General features: G+C 45.0%; 1 protein-coding gene across 1 annotated transcript in view; it reads right to left on the bottom strand.

Annotated features, from left to right (window-relative positions):
- Window positions 1–18704, bottom strand: part of TMTC4 (transmembrane O-mannosyltransferase targeting cadherins 4) — a 996962-nt gene that overhangs the window by 46931 nt on the left and 931327 nt on the right. The window contains exon 17 of the mRNA XM_086934371.1: window positions 14449–14518. Coding sequence (XP_086790497.1) covers window positions 14449–14518 — 70 coding nt within the window. The remainder of the gene's footprint in view (window positions 1–14448; window positions 14519–18704) is intronic.

Raw genomic sequence — 18704 nt, 5'->3', positions numbered from 1 at the left:
CATCGGCCGAATCTGAGGGAGCCTTCCCGGACCACACTGTTTCTGGACGACAGCGCTACGATCTGCGGCCAAGATAGGAAGAAGATTTTTGTGCGAGACTGGTTGGTTACCGCTCTGGGGTTTGTGAAACGGAAGCCGGGAATCTCAAGGGGGGGGGGATCAGTTCTGCCAAGAGTAGCGACACCGGTCTTGACCCCGGAGAAGAAAACAACGGCTACCTCGGAGCTCAGCACCATTGTTTTTGATTTTTGTAGTTGAACATTTGAGACATTGTGAACTATTGAACTATGGCGTCTTCTGCATCACGAGATAAAAGAATTCTTGGTGCCATTTTGTTCATACTGACAATTGTGGTGATAGCAGTAATAGCCTGGGTAGTAGAACTTGTGGTGCCTGTACGCGAACACTTGCTGCCGACTACCCTGGCTCCATCTGAACATTTTCATTTCACTTTGCCCTACCATGAAGAACGGCACCGACAGACTTACTTGAACAATAGCTTCATTCAGATCTTGCATCATACTCACAATATGACGAACACTTCAAATTGTTGGGTGTGTGGGATGTTGCCTGGTCATCAGAAGAAAGGGGGCACTCCACTCATCCCACTCCCATTCTCGCATAATGGTTCCTGCAATGCCTGGTATACTCTTCTATTCACTTTACGATGGCCAACGAAAGGGGGGGTGCTCTTCCGTTTGAACAAGATTTGTTACCATGACCGGGATGGGTATCCACGAGCTGAGGGTACTTGATTTGAATGGGAAGAGTACCGCCCCGATAATGTGTCTGCACCCCGTGTTTACAGTAATCAAAGGAATATTAATATGTCCAGTTCACATATTATTAATGTTATCACTACCAAGGCTGATCTCTGCATTCGCAATAAAGGTACAATCCCGGTGGGGAAAAGTGAATGTAACATTACACTTACATTTGACAGTCCGAATGGCATATCATTTGTGGCATCTCGAAATACCTACTTTATCTGTGGTAATAAAGGCTACCATCAGCTCCCTTTAGGATGGTTAGGCACATGTTACGTATCTTTTGTATTGCCCCCTGTATTCATTGCCCCACCAATGTATCACAATGACTACGTGCTTTATCATGATTTTGTGTTAAATCGAGTTAAACAAACTGTGGTTCTGGATGACATCGACCAGACCGATACCGCCTTACAACAATATGTAGACTTCAATTTGGGACTGTTTTCCTTTGTGGGGGCTGCCTTGAATAGTCGGAAAATACGACGACTGACTCGTGTTGTCGAGGCTGTAGCCAATGACACTGCTATTGCATTGGGGAACATAACAGAAGAACTCCAGATTTCTAGGATTGTTACACTCCAGAATCGTATGGTTCTGGATGTGGTTCTAGCTGACCGTGAGGGGGCATGTAGAATCATCGGAAGTAGCTGCTGCGTGTACGTGCCTGATAATTCGCCTTCTGTTTATGATGCCATCTCAAAGCTCCACAAAATAGCTGCTGAAATACACCCGGACAATGGCACTTGGACTCTTTCAGGGTGGTTCTGGTCAATGATCACCACTTGGGGTTGGAAACTGCTGACGATTTTATGTATCATTGTTGGGATACTGTTCTTTGTATGTTTATGTATACAATGTGGCCCTGCCTTATGTTCTATGTGTTTATCAGCTTGTATCCCATCCAGACGAGCTCTTGCTCAAAATGAAATGATGCTTCATAAAGAAGTTGCTCAAATAATGTTGATTGATATCGAAGATGAGTATCCCGACTACGTCCACTATGAGGTAGCTTCAGCTAAGCGCTAAAAGGGTCGTCTGTCGTAATTTGACAATGGCCTGCGGCTGCTCATCAAAACTATGTTTCCTAAAAAACGCAGAATGTATGAAGGTTGATGCCTCGTTTCCGTCCAAAATACATCGAGGACTTTCTTGATGAGCAGCCGCAGGGCTGTATACCACTCCCTCCCCAGACCAGCCTGTCCCTCCTAGTTCCTCTATCCTCCTGATTAACTCTACAAATACGGTTAATCTGTGTTAGCATAAAATAATGCTTTATTGTGTGCATCTGTTTGCCAAACCTCACAACCTTACCAACTGACACAAGAATTTTGTTGGTTTCTTTCACAGTTTGGAAATTCCAGTTTGCTACTGCTGTAACACACACAGAAGGTGTGCGTGTTGGATATATATTTTTTGTGCGTTTGTTTTTGTTACTGTCCTGACGAAAGCTCCCCTGACCCCTGTGGGCCCTGTGAGCTGAAACATGTCGACACTTTTTGAAAATGATATGGTAGCCCAATAACTCAACTACCTACATATCACAATAGTTTTTAACGATAGTGACTAGTCTTTCTTTCACATTAAAATTCCTTTTTTAGACTTAGTCATTATTTTTTAGCTTAAGTTTTTTGGCTTTTGTTTTCATTTCTGGACACTTCTGCATACACCAGAAGTAGCCTCGGGTGAGGCAGGCATCCTGCACGTTAATCGTTGACCCAATGACTATGCCAAGACTCCTGAGGGGGCGGAAAAAAGATATACCGCTACGATAATTCCAGGAAGTCTATGAGGGTTTTCGATAAAAAACTAATGGTTTTTGCAGACACTAGTGTCCATTCTCTTTTTTGATTATTAGATCAAGGATATCCATCAGTTTATGCTCTGCAGTCACCACCGCCGGTTTGAGTTCCTGAAGCAGTAGCTCATTTTCCTTCACTCTGTCAGCTAGTTTAGCATGATCCGCCCTCAAGAGACCCAGTCCCGTGGCGACCTGCGCTATATCCTGATGCAGGGACTCCTTGGTCGCGGCTATCGCCTCCAGTATCCCGTCTGGTCTTTTATTCAGTCTCTGTTCCTGCGCCGAGCCTTCTGGGTCGGTGTGGGTCCTGCTATCTGTTTCTGGCCCTTTCGCCTGGTCTTGCCCCTGTTTCACTTTCAGTTCACGACCACTGGTGGCCATCTTGATCACCGAGAGCGCCGTTTCAGTTTCACCTCCAGGGGATTTCTCGATCCCTACGTCCATCCGCAGAGTAATATTGGCCCCTCGATCTTTCTCCCCGTACAGTAGTCTCAGTGTTCCACCCGAGGTTCTCTGACGGAGAAAAAAACAGGAAATACAGAAATAGAGAAAGAGATTATCAAAATCTCCCCAATAAAAAAGGAAATTTCAAAATGGTACTGGGCTATAATCACTGCAGGAGACGATAATATCTCAATATCGGAATCAATTTGGAGTAAAAACATCACAGAGCCGGAACTTGAAAACTTATGGCAGAAATCATGGGAAAAATGTTGGACTGTTATTAAACCAGCACGTCTAAAGAGAAATCACTTGTTTACACTGCATAGGGCATACTGGACACCTAAAAAATTGTCTAAATTCAAAGGAGCAAGCACAAAATCCTGCCCTAAGTGTGGACTTGAAAGTGCAGACGATATACACATGTTTCATAGATGCCCGCAACTGGATCTCTTCTGGCAGGAAGTAGGTAACACGCTATGTCGGATATTGGGAACAAACCTAAAAGTGAGTACAACTTTAATTATTTTTGGGATATGTACCGAATTTAATGTAAGTAACGTGAGGTTAACTAGAAAACAAGAAAACTTGTTATTTGTTTTGATACTTCTTGCTAGAAGAGAGATATGCCTGAATTGGATTAAACCAGTACCACCTTTACCTGAGGACTGGCTAAACTCCATTATAACAACTCATAAACTTGATAGGAAGGGAAAACCCTCCAAAAAGTTTAACTTCTGGGAAATTTGGGAAAATTACTGTACTAGCAATATGTAAGGGAAATCTGACAACACATCAATAAGTCCAATGATTAATGCGATGACAATAATTCAGACGGGAATAATTCCCCGCCGAGTAGCCATGATGGCTAGCTCTCACCCCCTTCGCTATGAATTATTGAATATGGTTAAGGATAAGGAGGACTAAACACGACAGATCCACCAAAGGGGTACTCTATGTAATCGGTAAAGTAAAGAATAAGAGTGAAGGAACAAAAGTGGAAGTCCTAAAGTTCTCCGCTGCACTCCTTATACATTCATGCGCAAATGAGGACAAAAAAAAAAAAAAGTGTTCCACCCGAGCAGTGACCACCACTTTCAGGGGTCAAGTCGTCTTCAGTCAGCCTGAGGGCCTCATTTCCGTGTCCAAAATGGCTGTTCACTATCCGTTGCGCCTCTCTCCGGGTGGGCAGCGATCACACCAGACAGTACTCCTGCAAGCACCTAGTGGCCCAAGAGCTTTTCTTTGCTCAGTCTATTGTCGCCCTCTGTGTGGGCTCACCATGTCCCCTTGACAGAAGAGTCGAGGAAGTCCCAATACAATAATGTGGAGATGCCAGTAGTGCACTCCAGGTCTAGCGGGCAAATGTTGTGTTGAGCCTGATTTGTGTTCTGTGTGGAGTGTTGCTCCGTATTGATCCGGCGTGCAGACCCTCAGCGCCAACCGATCCCCACACAACCGCCTCCTGTGTGGCTGTGCCGTGCCAGAGTGCCGCTGCAGGTCTCCGATCTCGTCATCAGTCGACGGCCTGTGCCACCTCGTTCAACAGGTGAACCCCGCCCGGGCCCACTCCTCATTCAGCTCAGCGAGCGCCCTCGTGATCTGTTGCCCTGTGCAGGGAGTGAAGCCTTGTCGGGGCTCTTACTCGGTGCTATCGATCAGCCATGAGGTCGGGTTGAGGTTCTACTCGTCCCTACTTTCGCTCCTTCCCCGTTGTGCACCTCTTCACAAGTCCTCTATGGCTCGCCGTTGTTGGACTCTCAGCGGCAGCAATCGTCTCGGGCCACGTTCAGGAAACAAGATCTTCCTCACACGGTCGCCATCTTAGGCAGCGGGGATCGTCGCCTCGATTGTAATTCTCTGAAGTGGTGGAGAGTGCACTTTATCGCAGCCTCATCCGTTGAGCCACGCGTGGCATGAAGCCCACTCCGCTCACTCCTACAGATGTTTTTCTTCACTATTTCCCAGCCGCGGTCCTTCGCACCCCGTTGTTCATTCTCTTCAGCTCGGGGCTGCCGCCATCTTGTAGTCAGAACGCAGCACCTCCAACTCCGAAATCGGCTCTTATTACACCATTCGGCCTCCTGCTTCTTCGAAAGTATGCTCCTCCGCTACCCCTGGTGTTCCGAGCAGATTGCCCGCGCTGCAATCGGCGCGTAGGCGAGGTTTATCAGGAGAAATTGCGGGATCGGGCACGGAGCTACAGGCTCACGTCGCCATCCCTATCGGCGTCCAAGCCACGCCCCCAATTCTCTAAGGGTCTAATCAGCTCCGTACCTTGGTTATAGAATGAAGGAGGTCTTGTATCTCTCTCTCAGGACTCGATCTCCCAGTAACCCGCAAGGGTAGCAGGGAAACACTGGAGCTGCATTTCTCAGCAGGAGAAAAGACAGCGTCTCAGTGCGTCAGCTGGAGGGTCGGCTTCCTTCGGCACCCGCTACAGCAGGGTATCAGGCATGTAGTAAGTCGATCGGCTCCAAAACCACTGTGTGTTTGCTAGGGCAGATGTGGGCATATTTATACCTGGAGGTGTCGAGTTTGATGTAAGGGTGGACATAATAACATCACTAAGAACTCAAATTTCTTTACACGCTCAAGGAGTTCTGGGACAAATCAATACTGAAGCAGGGGGAATTCCTGTACTGCTGAAGGCTGGCTGTCTTCAAGAACTCGTTGTACTCTAGGAGCTTAGTGGAAGTAGCCATGCCGTATTTGGACTGCATTGGCTGTGTCTAAATATGGTTATGATTCTTATGCCTATATAAGGATATCATAAGTTATACCTATATAAGGGCATGAATCAGAAAAATTACACTAGAGCCCTAGATACGTTACAACATTCTCAGACATGCAGAGAATGCCCATGGCACCGGGCCCCAAAGGCTACCCTGTAAAATTCCACCAGCAGGTTGCTTCTGAAGGTTGAAACTCTGCCCCCAGACTTATGTGACACCATGGTCGTGTACTCCCCCAAGCTAAATAAACCCAGATTGACTGCATTTCCTACAGAAAATCAATTTGATTGATGTTGAGGCCATAATACTTGCAAAGGCACTTGCATTAAGGCTGGGGAAGGTGGTATGTTCCCTCAGAAACAAAAACCAGCAAGGCTTTATGATGGCTAGGGAAATGAGACACAGTATCCAAAGGCTCCACATTGTACTATTACTGCCCCATGACATACCCGAGCAGACATTTATAGCCCAGCTGGACTTCGAGAAGGCTTGAGTCAAATGGCCGTTCATTTACACGGTCCTAGAGCGCATGAACATTTGGTGCCCACTTTTGAAAGTGTGCCCAATGACTTTATCGTGACTATTATGATATGTATCCTGAAATGGGTGGCTTGCTGCTTCCATAAAAAGATTTTTTTAAAATATTTTTTAAAAAAACAAGAATAAACGATTATCTTTAATGAGTAGTACCCAAGACCTGATCTGCATACAGAGTAAGGTATTAATTTCTGATTGAGAGCAATTCAATGTTCCGCCAACACCAATCAATACAGGATTTCCATGTTTGAGGTGCCACAAGAATCAGCTACAGGAGTAACTGCCCTGCTTTGTTGCTCGCCATGCGTTACTTTATGCAGGATAATCATACACACAAACTATGATCAAAATCCTGTCATGCCTTTTAAATCATCAGTCTAGTACACAGTGAGTAAAGATTCATTTAGTATATAAATTCCAGAGACGTTCATCTATTTATAAAAAACTCCATTTGTTATTTAGCCATGCACGAGCAGTAGTCTAGGCATTATAAAAGCTCCACCAGAGCCACCTAAACTTGGCCATTTCCTCGGGTACTTTTGTGAAAGACAGCTGTTTGTTTTCAGGACTACTCCCCTGGCATTGCACACTGTCCTAATGCAGGCCCACCTAACTTCGACCTTAAATGCAACCCATTTAGCTTCCATGGTTATGGTCAAACCCTTGTTTTCCAAAAAAGAATCCCTTATGATATCACTCATTGTCTCCTGAAGTATTGAATCCTCGAACTCAGATGTTTGTCAGCACCATGATTGAATGAAACTAAGTTTCTTACTTCAGTGCAAAGACAGCAATATTAGGTTATGAACAGATAGGATATTACCAAAATATACTGTGTTGGTCATCCTGCGTCCCATGAAAATGGTTAAATCCATTAAAGTTGGAAAACAAAGTATAAGTTGTGTGGCCTACACAAGTAATGGGTCTACATTTGTCCTTCACTGGGAACCAAACACCCTATTGTAGCGCTTGACTCTCAGAGGGTAGCGTTGCAGAGCATGCTTATTCAAGGGAGGTGGTGTGGGCTAGTAATTACCATTGACAGACACGCAGAAATGACACTCAATAAATGATTGTCCAGTCTGTGCTTTTCTTTATAAAAAAGAAAAGTACATTTATTACACACTACTCCATACTACGCAACAATTTGCAAATATACATAAGCTGATGGAAATACTTCTTGATGACATTGAATAAACATTCCCACCTCTCCCGGAGAAGGGGGTATAGTACCATCACTCACATGTATAAACATCTTGCCCCCAAATGCCACAGGTTGACCATAAATGGCACCAAGCAAGTGGCTGCCCATAATATTATTTCAACAAGCATTTCATAATTGGAACACCTGCCATAGTGACGTATAACCCTGACTGAGAGCACCCAATACTGGCAATAAAATATACACACTTAAATCACAGTGGCTGACTGTCTGGTTGTTCAACTAATGCAGTAACAAAAATACAGGAGTGAGGAGTACCTATCAGAACCACTAGCATGATTAACGCAAGTCAAGTGCAGCCTCTAAAAGGCTTTACATTTATAACTACATAACTATGTAATTATAATCAAGCACCCTGTCAAGGATGCTAGCAATATATACTCCAAATTCACATTTAACATCACACATTGCATGTGAAAGCTTGTTCCAAAAGAACATTTATGTAAATGTACCTCCACACATTTACCATCTTCCGTCCCTAGAAAGTGTCTCCCCACATGAAGCTCTCCAGGGAGTAACTCTGGGCATACTTGCAGCAACCATAATCCTTGTCCTTCAAAAACAAGGATCCTCCACGCTGCAGAACAAAAGTTCCAGCATCAAAGAAACGTAACAATTCCAGAAAACGCTTGAGGGGTTATACTTTTCGGGTCCCCAGAAACCTATGGTGGGTACTTTCTCATTCTTGTGGAGGGAGTCTTCGCTGCTCTGGCAGCTCCCCTTTGCTGTGTTACTTCACTTTGGTGGTACACACCTTCTTCAGGGGTCACCACATACCATACACAAGCAGGTTCTCTGCTGAGAATGGGCCTAGCCCAGCAGGGCATTATGGGGCGCTCTGTCTGGAGCGTGCAAATTTGAACAGTGGCTCCCCCACTGCTCCAGGGAGAGCTGTGCCGGCCTGACTGGCGGCCTCACGTCGCGTTCCCCTCTTGTGTGTGTGTGGGGGGCACTTTGTCCCACCTGGGTACCCAGATGGTATGTAAGTCATTAGAGAGCAGCTCGGGAAGCCCACCCCAGGCTGCTCAGCCCTGGCTGCTCTCATCAGCTCCACGGGCGACTAGCACACTCACTTGCGGCCACATGGGCCAGCCCCTCCTCCTTTGGCCTGTCCGCTCCTGCAGTCAGACGGGCCAGCGGCAGCTTACAGCAGCTTCACGAGGAGCGCAACAGCACTCCCCAACTTCAGCCACCTTTCTGGGGTCCAGGGTCGGGATCCTGAGCCCCCCAGGAATCTTCATGGGAAGCGCAATGGTGCTCCCGGACTTCTCTGTTCCTCTCTGGGGCCCAGGTTTGGGATTCTGGAGCCCGCAGGCATCTTTATGGGGAACGCGAAGGTGCTCCAAGGCTTTGTCTTCCTCTGGTGGCAGGCCCCAGGACCTCACCCATCACAGGGGCACATCAGAGACTTGCGGCGGAACCTCACACACTTAGTCTGTCCAGTAGAGGTCAAAGGTCATCTACCTTCTGGGGGGTATATCTCAATCCCCGTTGGGGCGATTTCGGAGATCTTGGCCTCTATTTGCTGCTACTGGCCAGCCCTAGCCACTGGGAACAGTCTCCTTCTGCCTCCTGGCCTCCTAGAGGATGAACTCAGCAGGTTTCACTGGCTCCCTGTGCCACTTTTCACTTGGTTTCCTCTTCTGGGCTTCTCTCTTTATGCAGAAACCCAGGACTTCTCTCACTGGTCCTGGACTCTCTCAGAGGCACAGTCCAGAGTCCTGGAGGCAGTCAGGGGGTTCCTCCTTCCAAATGCCCATGGCGCCAGCCTCCAGCACCAGTCTTCACCAGTAAGAGCACATCCCAGAGAGAGCTCCTCTTCCTATGCAAACCTTTTAAGGAGGGGCGGTGGGTGCTGGCAGGAATGCACCTCTGCCCTATCCTGCAGTGCCACATCACCTTTCTGCCCCTGATCCCTCCTTCCTGCACAGGCCACTGGGATATTCAAATTGGCGAGGTCCAGGGGTCCTCTTCCACATGGTCTCTGGAAAGCCCACTTCCCCCACTTGCTGACATCACAGCCCGGGCTAGGAGCAGGTCTAGTGCCTGGCACTGGGTGACAGCTGCTGATTGATGTTACACAGCATCACCCCATCTCTCCTGCCTGTAGAGAAGACCTCTGCCCTGGGGAATGCTAGCTGTGAAGGGCTAGGCCTCTGATGCTACGGTTTGGTGAGGAAGGTAATTCATCCAGCCTGGCAGGGTCACACCAGGCTCTAGTTTTGAGTTGAGTCAGAGGAATATGACATTTCTGGATGACCCATAAGCAGTACAGACATGCCTGAAGACATAACAGAATGGTTCTTTTCACACAACTTACTGGGTACTTTTGTGCGTGTCTGGAGTTTGTAGTCCCAAGGGAACTGAAACTACCCTGAGCCTGGAGCCTGAGAGCCTGGAGGTAGAAGCTGAGCCCTGATCTGGTGTGAGCTCTCGAGAAAAAGTGCCTCCATCCGACGCCGGCACTAGAAACAAGATGTCGACCATCCACCACCGGAGCCTGGTCCCGATCCGCAGAGCCCGCGAATGATCGCGAGGCTCCCACATCACAATTTATGGGGAGAAAGACTCCCCTCTGAGGATCGGTGAGGCAGCGGAGCAACCGTCGGCACCTACGGAGCAAGTCGCAATGCCTACGGGAAAGAGCGGAGCCGGACTGGCAGCAGCGAACGGCCTCTATAGCCCAAGGATTCAGACCAGTACTGGCTGACGGCCTGGCAGCGAGGAGCCATCTTCTCGCCTGAGGTCAGCGGGCAAGGTGCACTGGTGATACGGCCTCAACCTGGATTCTGGTGCCATTGATCCCTCACAGACGCCTAACTCCAAAATGGCGCACGCCAGACATAGCAGCTGATTCTAAGAGAGTGGAATGTTGCAGCCCACCACCGGAGCACTCTGATAACCATGAGGAGGTAGGCTGCCATACCCAGAGACATCCGCTGCCTCCAGAGAGGGGCCACCGCATCCCTACATGTGCCCAGACGCTGCATCAACTCTGACTAGGCGTGGCTTTAAAATGGCGACCCTCTCTGGACCTACGTACTGAAAGTCTCCCCACCCAGAGGCAATCAGTGCGGATAACACCTGATACAGTGGGGATCAGAGGGGGGGAAGGCATCGGCCGCCCCCTGCTCATATTTGCGGACTCCGACTCCTGGAGGTGCCCAGCACAACCTACATTGGGCGGGAGCCTACAATGATTAGCAAGCATTAGTAAGATAGGTCAGTGGGTTGAGCTCATGCTACAGAGACTTTGTGCAATCTCAATGTTTGAACTTATTTCATCAATAAGCGCCATCTCGGGCTTTATACCGCGGAGGTTCATAAAATTCCCAGAAACAAGAACTTTTAGAGCATGTAAATAGTGCAAGAGCCCCTGAAAAAATAAATAAATTGTGTAAAGCGTTTAAGCCAAATAACAGGCCAAGCAGCAAATTGGATGCAATATAAGCACTAAGAAGGTGGCTCAAGGCACTTTAGTACAAAATGTAAATCATAGGAATGGGTTAAACATTGTTAGTTCTGAGGATCGTTCTCTGCACCCACAAACTTAATATGAAAATATCTGAATTGCTGATGCGCAGCGTACTATAAACTTCTGTTAATTATGAAAAATAAACGAATTACAAACTGTGTGCTTCATGTCCTGGATGGCAAAGATTCTGGCATGGCCAGTGCTAAGTTTTTACCTTAGAGATGGGGCAAACTCATGGCCACAGAGAGTAACAGTATGTCCCCCTAACTGATGTGGTCTCTTTCCCATTTAGTACTCTTTCTTTCTTTGTCTACTTCCTTTGCTCCTATCCCCTCTCACCTGAATCTCTCCCCTTGCCTGATACATCGCCTAGCCCCCTGTCCTTTTGTGCCCTTTGACTAAAAACTCCTTCTCGCCTTATTTGGGAAAGATGCAATATTTATACTCTGGAGTCTCAGCGAACTCGATGAGAGAGTCCACAGCACCAAGGGAGCCACTCACAGTAGAGGTATGGTATGGCACCCCTTGCCAACGAACTCCCTCTCCCCATTTTGGGGAAGGATCCAGTATGTGGGCCTTTGAGTCTCAGAGACCCCTCTGAGAGAGTCCACTGCGTATAGGGAGCCTCTCACAACAGAGATGGGATCACAGCTTACTGGACTTTGGACGCAGCTTTGACTCGTCTACCGGGTTGTGTCCCTTTGACCCGCCCCCTCCTCTTTCCATGCTGTGTGTCTCACCCTCCCCTCCTCTTTCCCTCCTCCACTCTGTCTTCTTCCCCTGCTCCTACCCCCCTCGCCTGAATCTCTCCCCTTGCCTGCTTTTTCCCTTACGTATTTGCCCTTTTTGTTTGTCTCAACCTTACATGTAACTATGTTTACCAAGCTCTAATAACTGTGTAACCTTTGTAACGATGTAACCTGCAACTATGGTTTGATACTCATGCAAAGCGCTCTGATACCTCCGGGTCTAGCCAACGCTATATAAAACCTTTAAAATCAATCAATCAATCAATCAATAAATAAATAAATAAATAAATAAATACCCTGTGTGGTCTCCTTTTCCGTAGGAGTATACTGGAATGTTCCTACAGTGAAACAGGAAAGCACACTGACTATCCCTTACCTGTGTACCCCCATAATATAAAGCTTATTCCAAGTCACCACCCAACTTTGCATAGTCTCTTCTATTCTATTCTATCTGTACCCAGCTGGGCTGCGCACAACAGGAATCTCCCCCGCACAGCCCTCACAAGGTTGCACACATGTAACCAGTCCGGTGCCCCTTACCCTGGCTGCAGCGCAGCTACCTTATCTCACAAGGCGGACACCAGTGGAAAACACATGCAGTCCATTTTACCATGAGTTCACCGTGGGTGAGTCCCAGCTTATTAGGCTCTCCCACAGTAAAAGCTAAAAAATCAGGTGATTGAAAAGCAAAAAATACGGGCTGCTCAGGTGGTCACAACCACTTTTGCACACCATTGCACTATTATATGCAAATAGTCAGCATATAATGAGATCATATACTACTCAAAAGCTATTTACACCGGGCTGACTGCAATGGGATTATTGCATTGAAGACAGGCCAGTTGCTGGACTGCCAATGCCAAGAATCAACAGCAATATCAGACACAGGAAAATAAAATAACATGTGCAGAAAAAACACAATTTGTTTTGATTTTAATTGATTTGTGTAGATAATTGCAAACCCTTTCAGGGCCAGCTGTGCCCATCCATATCAACGAAGGAATGACAAATATATCTGCCATGGGCCTTTACGCAAGCAAAATGGGCCCCTACCATGAAATGGGAGGTAACGGTCAGCCAGAAGTGAGGGGCAGTGCGAAGGTCAATCCTAGGACACTGTACCACTGCAGGCATCTGCTGCACTGCTGACAGCTATGTCCATGTAATTGTGCTTTTTTGCAATGGGCTACTTGTACATTCAATGTACTCACCACAAACAGTTTAAATTCAATCACTTTACTTTTATTGGTCCTGTGGTCACTGGGAGCTGGCATATATTTAGGGTGGCGGAGCGGACAACATATGGGTGGCATTAAGATAATAACTAAAGGCACTTACCTTGCGGACTTGCCACAAAACGTCCTCCTCGCTCTGGTGTTTTCACTGCTGGAAGCTCCAGACCAGAAAACTGCACTCATCACTCCTGACACATCAGGATTGAAGGGAGTGGACTCTCGCAGCACTTCTAAGAGCAGTGGAGCCTGTGCTTTATCTAACCTAGCTATCTAAGGCAGCTAGGTAAGAGAAGTTTAAAATGTGCGTGTCTGGCTGGCCGTCGCAAGACGGCCCGTCAAAGAGAAATGCGTACTATAAACATAAGTGCACAGCTCCCTGCTGCCGCTCTGCAGCACTAGCCCGCCCTGTCCTGACACTCTGTTCGGGACAGGAAGCTTCTTAATAAAATGGTAATAAATAAACTTTACCATATTATTTTTTAGCTGCTCTGGGTCAATTTTTTAGGGGTCGCACTCCGCTGCTTTCCCGGAGGAGCCGCTCCTGCATGTGCTTTTACACACTATAAGTTTTGACTGCCATCAAATCATACGCCTCTTTCTGAATCCCAGATAATGTTGTAGACTTTTGTCTTTACACTGGAAATTAGTAAATACATACTCTACCAGCTTTTTTTAACCACTGTAGTGTTTGCATTCCGAGCACATAACTTAGGGAAAACTTTATGCTAATTAAATGGAATGAATTTCAAACCTGCTACTTCTAATTCGTAATTTCAAGCGGGCAATATACGACGGTTTGGAGCAGAACCAGCTTGATGGCAGCTGTAGAGCTCTTATGGTTCCCAGTTCCATGCGTGAGTAGCTAATCCAGTTCAGGTTTTTTCGTTTGCAGTCTGGGGTTTGTAGTTCTTTTGCTGGCATTATAAAATCAAGACTACGAGTCCAAAAATGCAAATAAAACTCTGAGTTGCATAAGCGACTCATGCATCGACAGGGGAACATTTGGAGATCAGCTGCTCATGGCAATAGCTTTGATTCTACTTCATGACACAGCCCTGAGCCACTCTGTCGATCTTCCACTAGAAGTAAGTCTATTCCAGCTCTCACCGCACAGACCAACAGGAGCCTTTTTGCTCCTCATCAATAACGGTACATCAAATGTATACTGACTCTCTCACTACTGGAACGGAGCTTATAGAACCTGGTAAAGTAGAGAGCTCAAGAAGATCCGTAAAGTGTCAGGACACCCCAATTAAACATATAGACCCAAACATTAACTAATCCTCATTGAAAGAGATTATATTGACAATCCAAAGCAAACAATACTTCCTAACAATACTGTGGTTTCACACTCCTAAAAGCGAAACACATTGAAACATTGCTTTCAAACTCTCCTAGATCTCAACATTTATCCATACTGCTCAAAGGAAGTTTGGGAAAGATTAAAAACAATGCAGTATTTACAACTGTACTCTACAATTCTTACCTAAATTGCCATGATAGCTTGATGTATTAGGCTTAACTTTGATAGCTTTCAGGAACAAAGCTTCAGATTCCTAAATGGAAATAGAAATAGTCAGTAGGCGAGAATGCACAACAATGATCTAAATTATTCAATCTCAATAGAATTTTAGCCAGTCGTACCTAGCCCTACTTTAATAACAAGATGAGTTATCAGGTAAGTAGAAAGCAGAAGCCTTATCGTTAGCCTAACCAATCAGCTTCAAAGCCTCTTCCCAACGGATCTCCAACTCATAATGATGAGTACAAAGCAGAGGTGACCTTCACTGCGCCGAGTCACATAATTAAACAATAAACTACAAGACATCTTCCCCCTTTACACAAATAAAGAGGAGGAAGAACAAAAAAATAACCCTGAAAATACATTTCTCTCAGTGTGGAAAAAGGGTCCTCCTTTGGGAAACTAATAAGTGAATTACTACTATTAGGAAAGTGAATTTTATTCAAGAGGATAGTTCACTTAAGGAACGCTGTAACAATTTGTACTGCACTTTCAAATGTCTGAAGACAGAACTCAAGTCTTTGATAATTCAGTTATCCAAATTACAGGTGGGCAGTGGGGATGCATCTTTTGGAAAGTGCCCTACAAAAGAGATGGAAAAAGTCTAAAGTTGTGACAGACTCTCAATCAATCAACTCGGAGTTGTAGAGCATCACCAGCGAGGGTATCCAGGCGATAGGTTCTTGCTGGGATCAGCAACTCGGGGTCAGCGTTTGGTATTCGTTTTCAATACTTATTTCAACAAGCACTGGGCATGATCGATATTGGAGCCAAATGACTTATGATCCTTTGTGTTTGAAAGGAGTACAATACAAATGATTAGCTTTTTGGTGGCAATCGTTATTTTAGACTAAACACATTGTGGTCCAATGTGTGAGGCCAGAAATAGTGAATGTGAAATTGTAGGTGGTAATCAGGGCAACATTGAGATGTTGATAGAACAGGGGTCCAAGGTTCCTACTTACTGAAGGAGAGTAATAGAAGTAGGTGATCATTGAAGTACTTATTACATTCAAGAGTGTTTTTTACAAGAAACTGGGTAAGGCGGTAGGCTTTTCTCAACATTGTAAGCATAAAAATGCTAACTAGGTTTGACACAAATTAAGTAATATTCCATTTGCAGCCTAGACGGAATTAGTGGAGTTTTTAAGAGAGTTAGAAGGGCAAATTAATAGGTTGATCTGTCTGAATTGGTTTCACAGATTGTTTTTAGTTAACAAGTAATCTGGCTCACAAAGGCTCTGTATACTCTTTTAATGGTTAGACTTAAGTTGCCACTCACTGACTAAAATATATGAAATGTTAACCCTGTTGTGGGGGACTAAATATTTTTCAGTGCATGACCTTAGAAGCAGCATGTTACCTGATTTATTTTGCACTAGAAATCTGTCACTCAACTACCTTTCTCACTTCTGAAGGGTGATACAGCTATCTCAGGAAATTGCTTGGATTGGCATCTGCTTCCTCCATGTTGTACAAAATCTTGGCTACAAGGCCTGGCGGTGTGGAGAGGATAGGCTGCATTCAAGGAGTGGGTATTTCCTGGAAAATATGTAAGAGCATAACTGTAGTTTGTAGAAGGTGATGGGTGTGCTGCAGGGTAAGGGTGTGACCCTCCAGTTGGAGAAATCCAAATTTGTGGCACAACAAATGGGATAACTTTGGTATCAGTTTTCTTATGTGGCTATTCTGTCCAAGCATGATTTGTTGCCATTGAACAAGTCAAGTTTCCAGCACATAAAGACCGACTTAGTTCTCCTTTCAGGCTGTGTGAATATTGCTATAGGTTTGTTACTATCTTAGATCCAGGAATGATGTTCTCTTGGGAGCGGAAGAGCATGGTTTTCAGACTCTAAAGTGGCTTGTTTAAATGCACCACTCTTAGCATGTTTTCACAGGTGGAAAAGACCATTGTCGCTGTGAATGATAGGGCAGACAATTTTGAATAAAGAATACACAGTATCATTTGCTTCTAGGCTTTTAATAGATACAGGGAAAAGATATTCTACAATAGAGCAGCATCCCTCAATTTGGAAGTGTTGACCATTTCAAGACATACGTGTGGTTAAATCTTTTGAACCTAGAATGGATCATAAAGGTGAAATATTACATGAAAATCTGCAAGACTGGCTCACAATCTGAACATTAGACGAAAAAATATCAAGGCTGTTTATGAAGATGTACTGTTTTCTTAGTAAAATGCTGAGAAGAATAGTCTAAGGTCAATATAGCAGACGATGAAGTGCAAGTGGGTATCTTAAGGAAGAAGCATAGAATGAAGGTATGCCCAAAGATGAGGTGTTGTGGATGATGGTTGAAGAGATAGATATGGTTAGCTGAGAGAGAAATGTAATCTTCTGAGATGCAATTATTTAGAAAAGTTATAAAGCAAGTGTCCAGTGATTGGGATATAGTTATTTCTGGTGATATATTTCTTCGGGTGTGCTGTCCACAAGCAAATAATCAGAACTGTCATAAGGTCACAAGGGAGAGACTGCTAACAGGAAAAAGTTTAGGTGGTCTAATTAATGACATTGTGTAGATGGGAAGATTGTACAATTTGTGAAGTAAGTGTTTGTTTTGTAAGAGGTCTGATAAGGTTTTTAAGTTGTGGATAAGTCAACCATAAGCTCTTCAGATGGCCCATTGTAAGAAGTAGCAATTGAGTGTTTGAGCCATTTAGGGTTTTTGAGGCCAGGAAATTGTATATTGTGGTTGCAATGGATTATATTTCGAAGTGGGAAGAACATAAGTGACTGACTATTCCATTTAGATTGTTAGATTTATAGGAAGAGCAATTTTACATGTCAAGGTTTCCTGCGTGTGCTACTACTGACAACAGTGTTCAGTTTGCTTCTTTAAAAATTAAGACATTTTGGGGAAGAAAAGATATAACATAAGAAAATGACTTTGTATTCTCCTCTTGAGCAGTTTGGTTGAAAGAAATAATAAGGTTATTGTGGAGTGGGTGCACTTAGTGCTAGTCTATAGATTGAAAGTCAGGAAAGTGCTGAAATACAGTTTAGGCATATAATAGCACCCCACATAACGCTACCAGTAGTTGCTTGGAAGAAATACATCTATTTGAGAATTCACTCTTTTTGGTTATCCAGGAAAATGAAAATGTAGATTTATCAGTGTGTATCAACAGACAAGCACCCTTCATAAAGATACACCTTTCATAGAGATACCGGAAAAGGGCTGAGCTGAGTCAGTATGAAAGGAGGTGCCATTTGTATGGTTGACTGAAGGAATCAAATCAGCCTGCCATGTCTGACTCTTTAGGTCTGGCTACATATACTTTCCTGTTCATCAGATCTCATGGCACCACAAGACACAACATACAATGTACAGATAGGGCTTTGGGTAAGAAATCTTAAGCCATTAGCTTGTTTAGGTGAGCACCCTTCAGCTTTTAACTGGATGAGGTTTCCATCACTTTTTGGACCAGCTAACAGCATTCCACACATCAATACATGTAGAGTTAGCATTGTTAGGTGGTTAAACAGTAACAGTTCTTTGTGAAGGTAGCTTTGTAAACACAAACTGGTATTGCTCATGAAGCGGTTTGCTATACACACAAAGTGATGCTATTTATAGAATGATGTACCGGCAGTATCACAGAGCCTCTTTGACAAACTGCGCTTCACTTCAACTATAGAGATCAAGAGAGGGGCTGAAGATGTATATTTATGGTTGGCACGATGTAAATGTGTATTGCCAACCATACTATGGCATCATTCCAAAAGACTAACAGTATGTATGTGCATCCTGATAATTAAATAAAAGATGCATGCTTCTTCCTACTCACGAATCCCCACCAGACACTGCAGAAATAGTGCTTTTATTTTTCTTTAAATCTGCTCCCTTCCAGCTCTTGCGGCCTGAAATCACTGTTGCTGTGGCAGTTCAAACATATATGAGGCTTGGCTTAGTCCATGTGATCTTATCGCTTTTCAACAACTTAAATTTATGACTGCAGTAGCACCCATCTCCAGGTGGAAGGTCTTCGCACCTGCCTTTGGTGGCGTACATTGCTAGTCTGCTTTACTATTACTAATATGCAGCTACAAGCTATTCTTTCGACACCAAGGTTGCTAAGCGCTGGAACTGGTTGAGGAGCATGGCAGCAGAGAGACATAACTGAACCAAGCTGACCACTGCTGATCGGGAATGTCCCTCTGTTTGAAGTATGTAGTGACACTAACTTGAGTGGTAAT

This window comes from Lissotriton vulgaris, chromosome 8, assembly GCF_964263255.1.
Source record: "Lissotriton vulgaris chromosome 8, aLisVul1.2, whole genome shotgun sequence".
Classification (NCBI taxonomy): domain Eukaryota; kingdom Metazoa; phylum Chordata; class Amphibia; order Caudata; family Salamandridae; genus Lissotriton; species Lissotriton vulgaris.
The sequence above is the reverse complement of the archived record's forward strand: the minus strand, read 5'-3'. Positions and strand labels throughout refer to the sequence as shown.